The sequence below is a fragment of the Crocodylus porosus genome, unplaced genomic scaffold (genome assembly GCF_001723895.1).
Source record: "Crocodylus porosus isolate Cpor-Errol unplaced genomic scaffold, CroPor_comp1, whole genome shotgun sequence".
NCBI classification, from domain to species: domain Eukaryota; kingdom Metazoa; phylum Chordata; order Crocodylia; family Crocodylidae; genus Crocodylus; species Crocodylus porosus.
In genome coordinates, this window is record NW_017728909.1 from 20,231,823 (window position 1) to 20,247,445 (window position 15,623).

Here is a 15,623-nt window from a genome sequence, read left to right on the forward strand (position 1 = left end):
CATCCCCACCTTAAACACCCCCCAGTTTGGGGGGGGGGGTTGATTTTGGGGAAAAGGTGCATGTGTAAGGAAGAACAGTATATAGAGCCACACATATACAGATGGGCTGTTAAGTCAATCTGGGTTTGGAAGCATTTGTATTCAAAGAGGTGCAGCCAAATTACTGGGATAAGAGCTGCAGAGTCAGAGCTAAGCTCTAAATCAGGTTGTTGTTATTGGAGGTAGCGTCAGACACGCACCTGCCTGATGGATTACATGGCCTTCTGGATTGCATGAGCACCTTGGTCAATCAAATGGAGCCTCGGGTTTAGTCTGCTTTCAACAGGACCGATGGCTTCCTTTCAAGAGGAGTCGATGAGTCCTTTCCAAGCGAGCTTTCACCATTTCTGGGCCCTGCTGCTGTCTGTATCTCCCCGAGAAATTTAGTGCAATGCAGCAGATGGAGCCTGGGGCCTGTCGGATCCCAAGAGAGCCGGCATTACCGTTACCGACAGTCAGCGTGCTCAGCATTATGCAAATAGGAACCAAGGTTGTCCCCGTCTCCTAGCAAGCCCTCCAGGGTGGGTGGTACCTGGCATACTTGAACACTTAAAATACTCTACCTTGTCCGGGCCATCACGTTGTTCTTCTTGGGTTGCTGATTAACCGGACTTCCCATGTTGCCATTCTTCAGGGAACCCTTCCGAGCTAGTTCCCGCTGCTTCTCTGCACAGGAAACAAAAAAGTGAGAGCAAGGTGAGCGATGTCAACTGCCTGGCGACCCTGCAGCTTACAAAGCTGAATCCTGAGCTGGTGAAAGGTGCAGCAAAAAGAAATGCCTGGAAACGGGTGCTCTCTATCTCCGGAGCCTGGCTTGAGGGCAGGGCAAGCTGCATTAGAGCTTACTCTGGGGATGCGGATATGGGAAGCCAGCCCTTGAGATCACCTGCTTCCTGGCTATGAGAACAAATTAGGAACTACCAGAAAATGATGATGCAAGAGAATCTCCTGCCAAAGCAGGGTCCTTGTCTACAATACATTTTCTAGTCCAATCTAGTGTTTAACATCAAGTTACCACTTCCCTGCAAGGCTAATTACTCCTGCTTCAGGAAGCATTATTGCCTTGCTCCTTACTCTTTCCTTCTGTGCTTTGTATTGCTTATTATCTGTCCCCAGGTATGGGCTCACATGCCTACCCCCAATTGAATCTCATTGTTGCTTTGCACCTTTTCCTTGCCTTTTTTTTTAAAATAGCAAGCACTTTGCAGTCCTATTTGCAGAACATTACTCGGTGTACTTGTTTTTCAGAGCATGAACTAGCTGTCGATGAGATGGGAATTGAAAAACAGAACAGCAGAAAGTAGATTTGGAAGTAGAGCTGTTTCAAAGTCAGCTTTACCTATGGACAGGCTATGATCACCTTCCCTAATAAAAGTGTTCACCTATGGAGCTGCAAGTATAATTCAGGCCCTGCAGCCCCAAAACTCGGCCCTCCATAGCTCGGTGTTATTTATACTTGAGGGGGTGTCAAGAGATGAGAGATGCAAGGACGGAGGGCAGATGCTGTACCACCCTTGCAGAAAGACCTCAACCCAGCCCAGGAAAGCTTCTGACCCAAGTAAGACCAAAGGGTGCAGGTGGGTGGCAATGGGTGGTCTGATGCTTAGTGGGGTTGTTTCTGTACTTGATACAACTTGCGTTGCCTGTGGCGTGGCTGCAAGAATGGGATCTAGACAGCATACGGAAGCAGCCCTATCTGCTATTTTTCTCCTCTGTTTTATGTCTATTTTATGTTGCAGCATTTTGCTTTATGTTCCTTTCTTGCTCTCCTTGGGGAAATCAGTTGGGTTGCCTTAGCAGTTTGCCAGAGAAGACAGGGGCTAACTGCCCTCATTTTGTTCTGAAAGGCAAGCGAGGGCTCCCAGGGAAAAACAGAGTCTGGAGCCAGCCAGGAGAAGAGCCAGATAAAATCACTCTGAGTTTGATGGAGTTCAAAGACATGCTGGAAGCTTCTGGCCTTCTGCACCTGAATGATGGGGCAGTTAAGGCTGGGTTGAAGCCTCCCAGTGCTACTGGCTGGGGAACTTTTCTTGTGATTATGGTTCTCCCTGCAGTGTTTGCAGTGCTCTAGTGCGTGCTCCATCTCTGTTGGGTGAGAGGAAATAAAGCTGTTATTACATGTTCTTTGAGAGAAGCACTTTCTTGAAGGGAAGCCAGCCCCATAGCTAGGAACATCTGTGTGACTTGAGTGCAGGGGACAAGGGCAGGGAAACGTGTGACGGGTGAAGAAGGGAACGGCAGCAAGAGTTCTGCTTTCAGCTGCAGAAGGACCCTACATGTCAAAAGCAATCAGAAAAGATACTCAGACCCTGTGGCAATGAATGTGGTATCAGGACTTAGGAGCACCCTACACCTGCTTGGACCATATGCAATTCTGATCCTGCTAATGTCAACGGTGAATAAACTCCATCGGGCTTTGTAGGAACAGGATGGACTAGTAATTTCCTTTGGCTGAGTTACATGGGTCAGGTGTGGGACAGAGACCACAGCAACCTCCTGTGGCCTCAGCTCCAAACCAGACTGGGATTTCTCAGCAACGAATATTCTTACACCACATAAAGATGGGGGGAAACACAGGGCGTTAGGGGGGAACCTAATTACAACTTAAACTGTGGAAAGGCTATGGGCCTCTGCCTGTGTAGGGAAATGAGTACTCTACAAACAAGCCGTAAAGGGCTTAAGAGGCGTCATGATTCCCAACAGGTCCCTGACTCCACACATGGGGGATCATATGCTTTGTTGCTGATCTCCTTCTGCTGTAAGATAGTTAGGTTCAAGCTTTCAACACGGATCATCATTCTCTACCTCCCATTGACAGCACAGGGCAAGCACCAGTTCTGTTTTCCATTTCAGATGATGCATTTGTTCAATCAGTCCAAAAGCAAGCCAAGGTTTTTCTCCGTACAACACCCAGCAACCTCTGAACTTCATAAAGCAAATGGGCAACGATGACAGTGCTGTTATATGAGACGTGTTTGCGACCTGCATGATCCACTGCCTCTGCCATGACCCCTTGGCTTCCTATTTTGTGGCTTGGAGGTGACATTTCCAGAAGTGGCACAGGAATGCGGGTTCCAGCATCACAAGTGACTCCAGCCCCTTGGTGCCCAAGGAAAACTGAAGATGAAGGGGTCCTGGGTACTTAATGTCTGGCTCCTTTTGGAAAATGGGAGCTTTGAGATTCTGAAAATTTGAAGCATTGGGCTCTGACCATCACTGGACTTGGACAGAGCTCGGGTGCCTGACCCACAAGAAGTGATCCGAAATATCCCCAGCCAGCAGCCGCTGATCCCCTTGGGTGCTTACCCGCTGGATCTCAGGGAGCTGAACGCTGGCTTCTGTGCACTGCAGAAGGTCCCAGTCTGGGGAGCTGCAGGCCAGATCTGAACTGCCCTCTAAGGCATCTCCACCTCAGCATTTTGATGTCTAAAATTTAGGTTCCTTGCCCAGGGGGTTTATGCTTCCTGGGCAGTGAGTTGGGAGACTAGTGTCTCTTGAAGATGATCCTAATGGTTTTGATGCTCAGTAAAAGCAGGTGAAGGAGTGCCACATCCAGGAGGGTGTCTGAACCCCTGCTTCTCCTTGGAGCGGAGGCATCTGACCTGGAGATGCATCATGGAAGGATCCTTGACTTCAGCTTACAACCCAGCAGGCCTTCTGTATGAGGGGCTTTGGTGATGCAGATGGTGCCTGCCTTTGCCCAGTAGCCTAGTGTCCAGGCCGCTCACCCAGGAAGTGGGAGATCTGGGTTTTAGACCCTTTTCAGTCTGCATGGATTCAAACCCACCTCTCCCACTTCCTAGGAAATGGCCTGGCTAGAAGGTTACATGCTAGGCTGTGGAGGGGGCTCTTGCCTCTCCTGCACAGCCAAGAGTACAAGGTTCATGGGGTACAAAGGGGAATAAGTTAGAGAGAGCTGAACTCTGCAGCCCAGGGGGGAGGGCACTGTTCTAGATGGGAGTCCTGTGTTGTGGCCACTGTTAACTATTTGCCTGTTGAATGTAAAAGGGCTGCTATTTTCATAAGGACCTGGGAACCCCGCAGTGTCCATTAAGGACCTCGACTTTTTGTTTCATCCAAGAAACTGCACCTGTTGCACAACATGCAGGTGAGCAGGAAAAGTCCCACCTCCTGCATTACCCTGCCACTCGCACCAGCACCTGGACTGGCCTTAAGGATCTCCCCTCCAGAGGCTGACTTTGCTGAATTTAGGGGATCAGATCAACTGAAGGTTTAGCCTGGACAGCCTGTCCCTTCATCTTCTGCAGTTACTGGGGTTGGGTTTCTCTTACCGAGGACAGAACATACTGCATGCAGCATTCCCCACACATGCAATGACCTTCATAAGGCTGCAAAGCAACCAGCTGGCAAATCGGTTCCTGCTAATCAAGAAGGGGTCGTAGGAACTGCCGAACTCTGGATAACTCCCCATGGGAATGTTAGATCCCAGGCAGGAGCTCCTGGTTCTGTGCAGCAAAGCAAGAAAAAGATCCCTGAAACAAGAGGTGAACAGAGAACAACCAGAGAGCACTGACTCCCTGCAAGCCCCTTCCAGGCTTTTATGCTGGGTGCCTTAGCTGTTTAAAGAGCAGTACAAAGCCTGTGTGGCAGACACTGAAGAGAACAGGGTCTTTACGCCTGGGGAATAGACACAGGGCTGTTCTTCAGCTATTTCGGAGAAGTCAATACCAATTCCACAGAAGGGCAGTGTTATAATGAGGCCGCATCTTCCATGGAAACCATTAAACAGTGTCTGAAACGTGCCACTTCCCTTTGATTTTATGCCTTTTATGTAAACTGCACTGAACCGTAAACATGCATGCCAATGAGGTCTGTCATCTAGTTCCTGGGAGGTGGCTCTGGGAGGCTGAGCGGGTTCGAGACACCTGTGTACCCCTGGCTGAGTGGAGCAGGCGGGCATGACTCACCCCAGCTTCCACTGCATTTGGTGCTGTGCTCAAACCCCGGGAGCCGGGAAGCTGCCTGCCTGTGCCGTGTGCTCTCACGGGGCGCCTGTGAGGAGCTCAATTAGATTGCTGAACTTCCTGTCTCGCCGTTAATAGGCTCTGTCTCGTTCGGGGTAATCCACCTGGCTCCGTATACCCACGTGGAAGGCAGTGGCAGCTCTGCTTCCACATGGGCAGATGGGTCAGAGAATGCAGACTGCGATGTGCTTTCAGCCTGGCACCCTGGGGAACGGGGCTGCACTGCTTCCATTTATGTTAATTGCTGACATTATGCAGTCAGAAAACATGTGGGACAGCATGTGCAAAGGAGGAGGGGGAGCAGGATCCCCCTGCCACGCTGCCAAGCTGCCCTGGACTGCGGGAGAGGGGGAGCACGGTAGAACAGGGCTCAGCAAACCACCACGTCGGCCCTTTTCACCCTGTCCTTCATCCACTATCGCACTGCTGCAGTCTGCAGCACGGTTTCTTCCCTCATTCACACAATGCTCCGATATTTCACTAAGAAGGATGATCTGCACAAAGAGGCCAGGAAGGCAGGTTGTTTCCTGTAAGCGTTTTCTCCAAAAGCTGGGCAGTGGGTTGTCGCTTCAAAATGGCGCCAGCGTTACCCTGGGCTTCTTTCTTGACTCTGCATCTGCTGCCAAAGATGAGACAACGCATGCAATCTCTTTGGGACAGGGACCATCTCTGGTAGGGGTTTGTATACGGCTTAGCACAGTGAGGACCAGACCTAAAAACACTATTGCAATACAGGGATAATAGTGCCACCCAAATGGAGCAATGAAGAATTCACTCCGCAGTGCACATCTCCAGTGTCTACTTCAAGTGCATCTCCAACAAGTGCTTTGCTGGGGGCAAGGCAACTGAAGCAGCTTTATTGGTAATGAAGGCTTCATTTCCTTAGCATAAAGGAACATATTAAAATGACATGATTAAAACAGTGGTCCAGGGATACTCAACCAGGATGCTGCGGCACCCTGGGGTGCTGCAAGATCCTTTGAAGAGTGCCCCAGAGAAAGGGGCAAGAGCCACTGCAGTGGCCAGATACAAAATACACTGTCCAGAGGGAGCCTCCATTGGAGGAGCTCATGCTTCACAGAATGGAAGCAAAAACACCTTTGCTAATACTTGGGGATGCTCTCATACATATAAGCCTATTTTCCTCAGCCTATCCAAACCGGCTGCCTCAAGAGGATCTAGCTGCAATGAGTCCCGTGGAGTCATCAGGGATTAAATAAAACAGTATGTCCTGCTTTCATTTTAAAGTGAATGCCTTCGAGTTTTGTTCCATGCCCCTGCTTTTTTCCTTTTATCAGAAGAGAGGATAAATAGACAGACGAGTTGATGCAGAACAGGTTTAGCCAGACATGCCGGTTTATAAATTTGCAGCTTAAACAATTCCAAGGAACTATTTATTCCTCTTGATTTCAGTCTTAAAAAAATCATAACCAGTTCTGATACTGAACTCTGGCCTATAAATGAATGGGGTTTTTGTATTCCATAAGTCAGTCCACTTTGTATATGCTTGCTAGGCCCTGTGTTCAGCTAGCTTAGTATTCTGCACAAAAAAGTAGTGATAAAGCCTGTAATACAGAACATGATATAGAAAACCCTCGGTACTCTGTACAAGTGTTAATTTTGCAAACCTGAAGCAAAAGGTGCAAAGTTCAGGCGGGAGGTTTTTGCCTTTAGCCCATGCTAAGGAGCTGTGCTAAGACTCCGATCCTACAAAACACTTCCTCTCACTCTCAGTCCTGCTTTCCTGGCGGACTAACCAGAGGCAATGCTCTGTTGCAGGGAACCACATTGCATAGGCCCCTGGGATTTGATGAGCTGGGAGGACAAAGGGAAATTGGTTTTCTGTGATGTAATAGATCTTTTTCCATCTTTGGGTCCTAGGAAATGAGGTGGTCGGAGATGTTTGACTCCTTGCTGCCCTGTCAATGGACGGGAGCACTTCAGAGGCTGAGGGCTGTATGCATCCCCTGATGAATTGCTACCTGGGTCTGCCCCGCAAGGAGCAGCGCATGTACAGTGCACAGTGAATAAAATCCACCTGTCTGGTCATATTCTGCTGAATGATCAATGGAGTCTGGAGCGAGGAAGGGAAAGGAATGAAATGCTGACGGCAACTCCTAGACCCAACTTTCACTTTACTCTTGTAATTGAGTGCAGGCGTATTAGCATGGGTTCTGCCAGCAGGAAAACCTTCACTCACTTCCCCTCTGACAGAGGCCATTTGTCAAGCAGAACTGCGTCACTTCTGGAACAGATTTCAGGGCCCGTTTCCCCCTCCATTATTCACTGTGATGGAAGCTGTGTGTGCGCACTGAGTATGGGTGTACGGTGAGCAGAAGAAAACAACCCCTCTGCACTCTGCTGCTGCAGCGATCAAAGCAGCCCATCGTGAGATCTGCATTTTCGCATGGGAGCTGGAAAATGCCTCATGCTCCCGAAGAGACCGGCCTTTGCACTTCTGGAGCCAGGCGGCATAGGACATGGAGGAGAATCGGGTTGTTCCCAGGCTGCTCTTCTCCACACACCTGGGGAATATGGACTGACATTTATATGCCGCAAAGAACAGCCCTGATTATCTCAAATACCTCTTCCTTGCAGCAGACGTGCTTACGCATTTTCAGTGAAGTTTCGAATAAGTGAGGTTCCAAGTTGGGGCAGTTCAGCCACCTTCTGTGTTTCTAGCTAAAGCCCCTCGGTTCGGCGGACCCAAGGAGCTTTGCGGAAACCAGCTGGCTATGTTTAAATGTAGGACGTGACCCATAAGAGCAAGCTTATATAGCTGCACTCAGAGCTCCCTGACGTACCAGGGCTGCAAACAGACAGATACCTTCAGAAAATGTCAGCTGCATTTCCTCATGCCTTGCTGAACTCTGCCTGTCATTTTGTCCCCTTGGACTGCTCATAGCCAGGCTGCTTTACATCACTAGAAGGGTCTGGCTAGTCTCAAGCTGCCCTCTGATGTGGGGGACACAAAGGCCATGCCTGCATCCATTAGCAACACCAAGGGTCTGGGCCTCCGCTTCTAATTAAACAGCTAGCGCAACAAATAATTTATGCTTTACATACTGAGCAGTACAGGATGTGTCCACACACTATTCACTCCCATGCAGATCTCCAAGATAGCTCCCAACAGCCAAACTCAGGGACCAGGACCAGTAGGGCTGGGGTAGCATGGTGTTCTGCCCAGGCTAACCAGTCCTGTGGGGAAGCAGGGTATATTCATCTGCCCCCCACTCCTGCAAATGCTGCTTGTGGTACCTGAGCTAGCCTGGGTATCTTTGCACAGCGCTGCATTAGATTGCACAGATGCGCCCACGGAGCTAATCCTGGTTTATCCACTGAGTAAGGAGTCCCTTCCTCCCAAGTGGTGCCTGGAGAGGCCTTCTCATTGCCAGTCTGATAATACTGTCTGTGCCCCTCCGTAGGAAGGTGAGGCACAACTCTCATCCAGCAGAAGGATAAGCCATTGCAGAATGACAGCTATTTTAAAAAAAAATAAGATAATAGTTTATTTGGCCTCTGTTTAGGAGGCAACTAAGGCACAGAGTTCATAACAGGGTGCAATCTTCCCCTGGGCATTCAGTCCTTACAGTCTGCCCAGTTTTCTGACATCCAAGGAAGTAAGGTGCTCCATGAGAGCTGATGGTCTGGTAAAGAAAGTCCTAAGGCTATGAACTATAGGGGAGGTGGGGTAGGAGAGACACCGGTACCTACGGTAGCTCTGGGAGTAGAGCTCAGAGACTCTTGGCTCCTAGTCCTACACTTGATCCAAGAACAGCCTCCTAGATATGGCAGTTGCCAGTATATAACTTCCCAGCTATTGCCTTTAGAGCATGCTGACCTACGAGCAATGGACAGCCATGATATCCCTTCACTTGACTTTGCAGCACCTGTGCCTATGGCTTGCAAGTGTGTCTACCATGACAGGATCTAGGCAACACCAGTAACAGCTCCGGTGCACGAGGACCTTTACTGGAAGACATCCTCCTCTGATTTTTCCTCTTAGATGTTGGATTAGTAGCTGGAGGTTTTTGCTTTTGCTAACCAGGAGATACTACAAATAATATACATCAGATTATTTCCACTTTTGTGAATGGTGGATGGTACCTCAGCATTATACTATAGCCAAATACATTTAGTTTACAATTGTTCAGTCCCAACAGCATTTTTCCTTCCCCAAATGATACATTTCTAAAGAGATTTCTTTGGCCATTTTTAAATTACATTAGGAAAACCCCTTCCCCACCATCCAGAGGAGGAAAGTTCAAGTAGATGGAGGTGTTACATTATTTGCACACACACAACTGAGAAGTTCGACATGCCCCAAACTCTGCAGATTTTTATTCCATAATTCAGAATTGAACTCTGCTGCCTGCCTGCCCCATTTTAAAAAGCGACAAAAAACGCAAAGCAATTTAATTTGAAACCAATTTCTGCAAGTGCATACTCATCATTTTTGTCTCAAATTTAATAAAGTTTTTGGAGACACCCAGTTGCTTGGCCCAGCTCGACTGCAGCATTATGAAGTTTTAAAAAAAGAAAAGTCCATTAGATGCACACTAACTCTGTGGAGAACAGCTTTGTCTTCATCTCAAATACCAGACACTCTAACTGTGCAATAATAACCATCTATCAGGTAAATAGATTTAACATCAGTATGTGCCTCAAAATTGGTATGCAATGGATCCTGATGTTGCATAAAGAAACATTCAAGCCCAGCAACGCGTGTAAGAGAGTATAACTTAACATGTGTTTTACCAGGGTAAGTGATGCGTGTGCTGTATAAACCCGCTCACTCCCAAGGTTTATAGGAAACATTCCCAGCCTTCAGCTATAAAGGTGATGACTCCGTGCCCATTCATATCAAAGTGCTTGAATGGAGCTTTGGATAGCTAGGTTTGCACTGCACAGACATTTAGCCAATCTTACGTACTTCCACAAGTCTAAAATATGGGCTGAATGATAGCAAAATGAGCTAAGGTATATGCTTTACAACCTATAAAAGACTTGTACTTAATTTACTCTACAAAGGTTATAGTTGTGTGAAATTTTAATTTCCTGGCTAGTAAGCAGCACTGCTGTCTGGACTATCTGTGCTACTGGACCATTATATCACCCTCCGCTAGCTGAAAGCAAACAGATAACAGAGGCTCTACTTGACAGGGGTTGACGTTGTTTGAAGTACCTTTTCTTTTTGAGCAGAACTCCAAACCTTTCCTTCTCCCTACACTGACTGCAGGCACCTTAAGCGACCGTCGTGGACCTATTTGAGATCCTGGGTATAAACACAAGAATGCAGACCCGTTACATATCCGTCACCCTCAGTGCAAAACTCCTGTCACCTGTGGATTTTTGTTCCACAGCCCTTAGCAGTGATATGGCAGTCTGTACTTAATACAAGGAAAAGAGAGGGAGTAATCCGACCAGAATTGATTAGCAAGCATCCCAGCTGAGTGGATGCTCATCATGTTCCAATCCTTCGACAATTAACTATTGTAGATAGCAGCACCTAAGGTGTTTTCTCTGCTAAAGGAAGAAATTCACTGTTTAACTGTAAGAGTGCAGCCCCACAGATATGTTAGTAGCTGGAGCAGAGCTGCTGGAGTATACTTTCGCTAGATGGATTTACTGTGAACCTTCGGCAAGACAGCAGGCTAAGAAGGGCCTGGGGTGTTATGTTACTGCTATTCTGCTTATCAGCCTGAATCCGAAGTACTTGGGAGCAGTGGCAATTCAACTACAAAGCCTTTATGCATGGTAAACCTATTCCTTTAACAGGATTACCATTTTGATCTCTTCGTTAGAGAGGTTTCCATTGTCTGGACCTCTGACAAATGGTCCCAAAGCCCATTTAGTTATTTAATACGGTTATGATGAACCAATCTGCTGATTAAACTCTCATTAATTAGCTTTCTGGGAGTTTTTTTGTAAGGTTGCTGCTTCTCGGATTCACGCTGTGGTATAGGATTGGTCCAGGACAGGAACTGTCAGAGTCTTCTTGTGCAGCTTTTCATCCTTCTAGTTTGCTGCCAAGGGGTGGTGGTGGCAGCCACAGAAGCTTGGGTGGCAGGGGTGAAAGCAAGGTGCAGGAACAGCTTGGGGTAACAGCCACAATTTTACCCGTTTTACCAATGTGGTTAGACACCCCCTTTCTGGTCTTTGCTGCTCTTCCTAGAGAGCATGAGTAGAGGGCTGGAGTTACAGTTCATATGGCAGAGCCCTGGGGATCCTGAGAACAGTCTCAGAGCACGCAGATGGAAAGTGTCTGGCTTCTCATTTTAGCAGTCTCCTGGCAGTACCTCTCCCAGTGTGGAGGAGGAGGCATTACCTGTTGCCCCCGAGGGACAGGAACATGCTTCTTGCAGAAGAAGCAGCTGGACCCATGCCTTAGTTTTCTCTAGCTTTGTCCCACACCGCACCCAGAAGAGGAGGAGAAGGGTCTAGGGCTGGGGTCTGGCCAGATGCTGCATGCTCCCCCTCTGGATCTTGCTTCAGAAGGAGAAAAACTGAACCCAGGCCAGGAGTATCTGAAGAGATGAGAGCTGTGCCTTGTCCTCAAAGAGACTGGGCTCACCTACCTCTTCTGTCCCTTGGGAGCTCCCTCTGGGAATCTCAAGGAGTGAAAACGAAATCCCTCTGCTCCTTCCTGCTTAGTGTCTGCGTTGCAGCTGCAAGCTAGGGACGCCAGCTGGAAGTCCTGGGGAGACCTGCTAGAGCTGGCTGCAAGCGGAGTCTGGTGGCTCAGCTCCTCAGCCCGTGGCTGCTGGTGTGAGCTCTTCTGCTGCCCCCCGAGTGTCGGTCTCCTGGCGGAGGTAGGATAGGCATCTGCTTGCTTCACACCTGCCTTTTCTCTGCTGCCTGCCTCCTTTCCTGGTTGTGGGAGCTGGGGGTGAGGCTACTCCTGCGACGGAGGAGGAACTACCCTCAGCCCCCAGCTGACCCTCCATGAAGGTACTTGCTCCCTGCAGAGGTCTTGCCTTTGCTCTGCTCTTTCTTGGCCTCACGTGCTGCTGGCATATGGACAGCAGCGGTTACGTACACTTCAGAAGGGGAAGTGGAGCTTTGGGGAAGGTCCCCAAAAGAAAAACACACCCCTGAGTCACTTCTGGGAAGCAGATGGCCACAGGGGAGCCAGAAGGGTGAAAAACACACGTTTCCCACCAAAAAGAGCTGCAGCAGGGAAGGGCCAGCCAGCTGCGAGATGAGGCATGTCCCTGCTGCCAGGGGCCCAGCTGCAGGTGCAGCGAAGCACCTTCAGAGCAAGGTGAAGAGCGAACTGAGCCTCTTCCGCAGAGACCAGAATTGCAGACGGGCACACTCACCTACAGCTCTGACATCCAAGGTGGGAACGTGGGGTTTTACTGGCATTTACTGCAAAGAGACTTAAGAGAACACACATAATTCCTCATCCTGTTGTCCCCTGTGTGCACCATGTGACTGAGGAACAGCGCACACAGGTGAGCTGTCCTAATGCAGGCCAGGCCGGCTGCCGGAGAGTGCCCCGAGGGCACTGCTACACCAGAGGTTAGCGCTGCCTGGAAAACGAATGCTTGCACTCTTGGACAGAGGAGAACAGATGCTGAAGCACGGCTAGTCCCCCTAAGAAAGTGCAACGTTGGGGGACTCCACATCTCTCCACTGTAAAATTAAGTCTGGGGGGGATTTCTGAATATGCTTCCCAGCAGCAGGCTGGCTTCACGAGGGCATGCATGAGAGTACCCAGAACTGGCAGAGTCCCTGCTATCCGACCCACTCATCTCAGCCACCCAGCGAGGCAGAAATTCTGGCAGCCTGACATGCCTGCCTCCCTCTTCCTCCTTCTGGCTGGCTGCATCCATCAAAGAGGGGGAAAAATCAACCTGTATTTGCTCAGCCATTAGCTAAGACTTGTCAGGTGTGTGGTTCTGCTGTGCTGGGCACAGTGCACACACATGCAGCTCTTGCCCAAGGAAACTTGTGAGCATATGAGTGTAAGGACCGACCTGGCTGAGGCGTATTCATGTTTCAGTTGGGAGCTGGATGCGTGTGGGGGGAGCTGATAAAATGAGAGTGGGAAAGAAAAAAAGGAGCTGCCAGAGTGCATCCCTGCCTACCCAGAGCCAGTGAGCAAGGGGTCCCTGCCATAGCACAAATGGTGCACAGGAGGTCTTGTCCCTCCCCTGAGACATTTAAGGCATATGGGTAGGGAGAGAAGCCTCCAAGATACCTTGTTTTAGTTAGGGCACGCTTCTTGTTGGCTCTGGTTTCACTGCAAATCACTTTTATTATACGATAACCAGCTTCGCTCTTATGTGCCGACAAGGAAAGCGGGAGGACGGTGAGGAGGCAGCTGGTCAGATCGCCTCCTTGCAGCCTCCCAAGGAGAGCTGCAGCTTTTCCACCCTCTGCCCAGAAGCTTCCCATTTCCGCTCCCTGCAGAAGCCTGCATTACACAAAGCCCAGGCAGACAAAAGGCTTTGACAGAAAATTTCCACTCCGCTCTGCAGGCAGGAGGCTATCCCAGATGGGCAGGGCGGCATGGGAAGGCAGGCGCGAGCAGGATGGGGGGAAGGAGGGCCCTACAATGGGGACAAGCGGGGAGCGAGGGCTTTGCCAAAGAAGAGAGCGGGAGCCAAGCACCAGCTTCACGCAAGGGGGGAGATGCTCTGAAAAGGAACTGGAGAGGTGACTTGCTGAGAAACACCTTCTATTTTCAGAAAGGCTGGCTTCCTCTGCTTCAAAGTTATTTTCTGTCAAAGATGCTTAATTCCCATTGTTAAGCCATAGAGGCCAGGCCTGGTGATGGCAAACATGGCCTTTCACCAGTCCTTATTTCTTTCTATTAGGTTATCAGCAACTTTAGAGATATTGCACTTTAATGGGATGGGAAGTAAAGGCAACGGGATTATCTACCGTGGAGATGACCTTGGTAGGGAGCACTGTTAGAAATGGGCTGGGAAGGGGCGAGAGCAGGAGAAAGGACACCGTTTCTTTCCCGGAGGAACTCAAGCAAATGCAGGGAAGATGCAACAGCAATGCCTTTCCCCTCTGCTTAGCAGCCCTCTCAGGACGCAGACCCTTTTTCATACACAATATGCTACTGAAAGCTCTGGCCCTGCTGAGCACCAAATGGAAAATAACTTAATACTCATATTTCCCTGGGCAAAGGGAGAGTTTCCCTCCCGTGAATCCGGCACATGCAGAACTCAAAGAGGAGGGGAGAGAAAAAACAGAGAGAAAAGAAAAGGGTAGCAGGAAAATGCTCGGTGCTTTCAACAGCTCTGTGTGCCTGGAACAGCTGCAACTGCGAGGTGAAAGGAAGGGCAGTGACAGGCTTCAGGGAATAACAACCTTTTACTTATCTCCAGCTCCGCACCAGCAAAAGGGCAGCAGAGCCCAAGGGGCTGATGGCATCTGAGCCTTCGGAGCTGGGGGGCCCTGAAGGGTTTCTGCACCCTGGGAGAGAGACACTCTGCATCTGCAGCCTTTAAAAATCTCTCATCTGGAGGAGAGAACTGCAATGGTTTGACAGCCTGGAGCAGGATGTAGCAGGGCTGGTCGCTGGGAGAGGGAGCTCCAGCATGCTTAGCGCGCAGAGGTATTATGCAGGGCTAGACAGAAAAATAACTTGGGCTGGCATTTCTCTCTCCCATGTATGCACTCCCCATGTGTCCTCAGGTGACACTGGCTCCCTTTGCTGACAAGGACAAGTCTTAACTCCTGCCAGCCCTGCTGGAGCCCATATGCTTATTGGTGCACCAGACAGACTGTGGTCTGCCCACCTCAGCAGACCCGAACGCAAGCTTTCATTATGGGCGACGGAGGGAGAAACGGGTTTGATTCCCAGGTCCCGGGACGAGCGTGCAGCATCAGAAATGAGGAAAATGATCTTTTCGCCCATAAAAGGAGCCAATCTAGTGTGATGGTAATAAATCCATGCCTCTCCTCCCCCTGACTGTGTTTACAGTCCTGTTGTGGTTTGAAGTGGAATGGGTTTTGCCGCTTCATGCCCATTCAGTCCCCCTGCAGGACTACGGCTTTGGAGTTGAGATTCAGATCCTAATCAATGATGACACGTTTTCTGTGCAAGGCCAAAAAAACACCCCTGGCAGGTGTAATGTGGGTCCCACTGGACTTATCGAACTCTGGCCAGCTGTGAAGGAATAAGTCGCTGCAGTAAAGAACAAGGGGGTTCTCTTGCCATAGTGCAAATGCTGACACAATCGTGGAGGGGCTCTCTCACCCCACAACACCTGTTTGGCTGGCCCTGCGAAACCAGGGTTCGGAGTTGCTGCTGACCCCACAGCCCAGCTGGCTGACTGCATTGGTATACAAGGCACTGACAGTCAGATCAAAAGATACCTTCAGGCCATGCTGTACATGCTTAGCACCCTGCAAAATCATTAACCCTCCATGCTTTATATTTACTAGTGGCCCCTGACATGTCTCCAGTTGGACTTGCTGCGAAGGTGTACAAGAATATGTCTGCACAGCATAAACACCCCCACCCAACCCCCTCCTCCCCAAAAAAACCAAAACCACAAAACAAAACAACAAAAAACCTCCCTTCTCTGTGCCCCAGAGAAAGTCCAGGTGAAATACCCCCTGCAGGTCTGTTGG

The 15,623-nt window shown here is 49.5% G+C and overlaps 1 protein-coding gene across 2 annotated transcripts in view; it reads right to left on the minus strand.

Moving 5' to 3' along the window:
* FAM219A (family with sequence similarity 219 member A) overlaps nucleotides 1-15,623 on the minus strand; it is a 129,440-nt gene that overhangs the window by 19,626 nt on the left and 94,191 nt on the right. For both annotated transcript variants that reach the window (XM_019531870.1, XM_019531869.1), the window contains exon 3: nucleotides 603-705. In XM_019531870.1, the coding sequence (XP_019387415.1) occupies nucleotides 603-705 (103 nt within the window). The remainder of the gene's footprint in view (nucleotides 1-602; nucleotides 706-15,623) is intronic.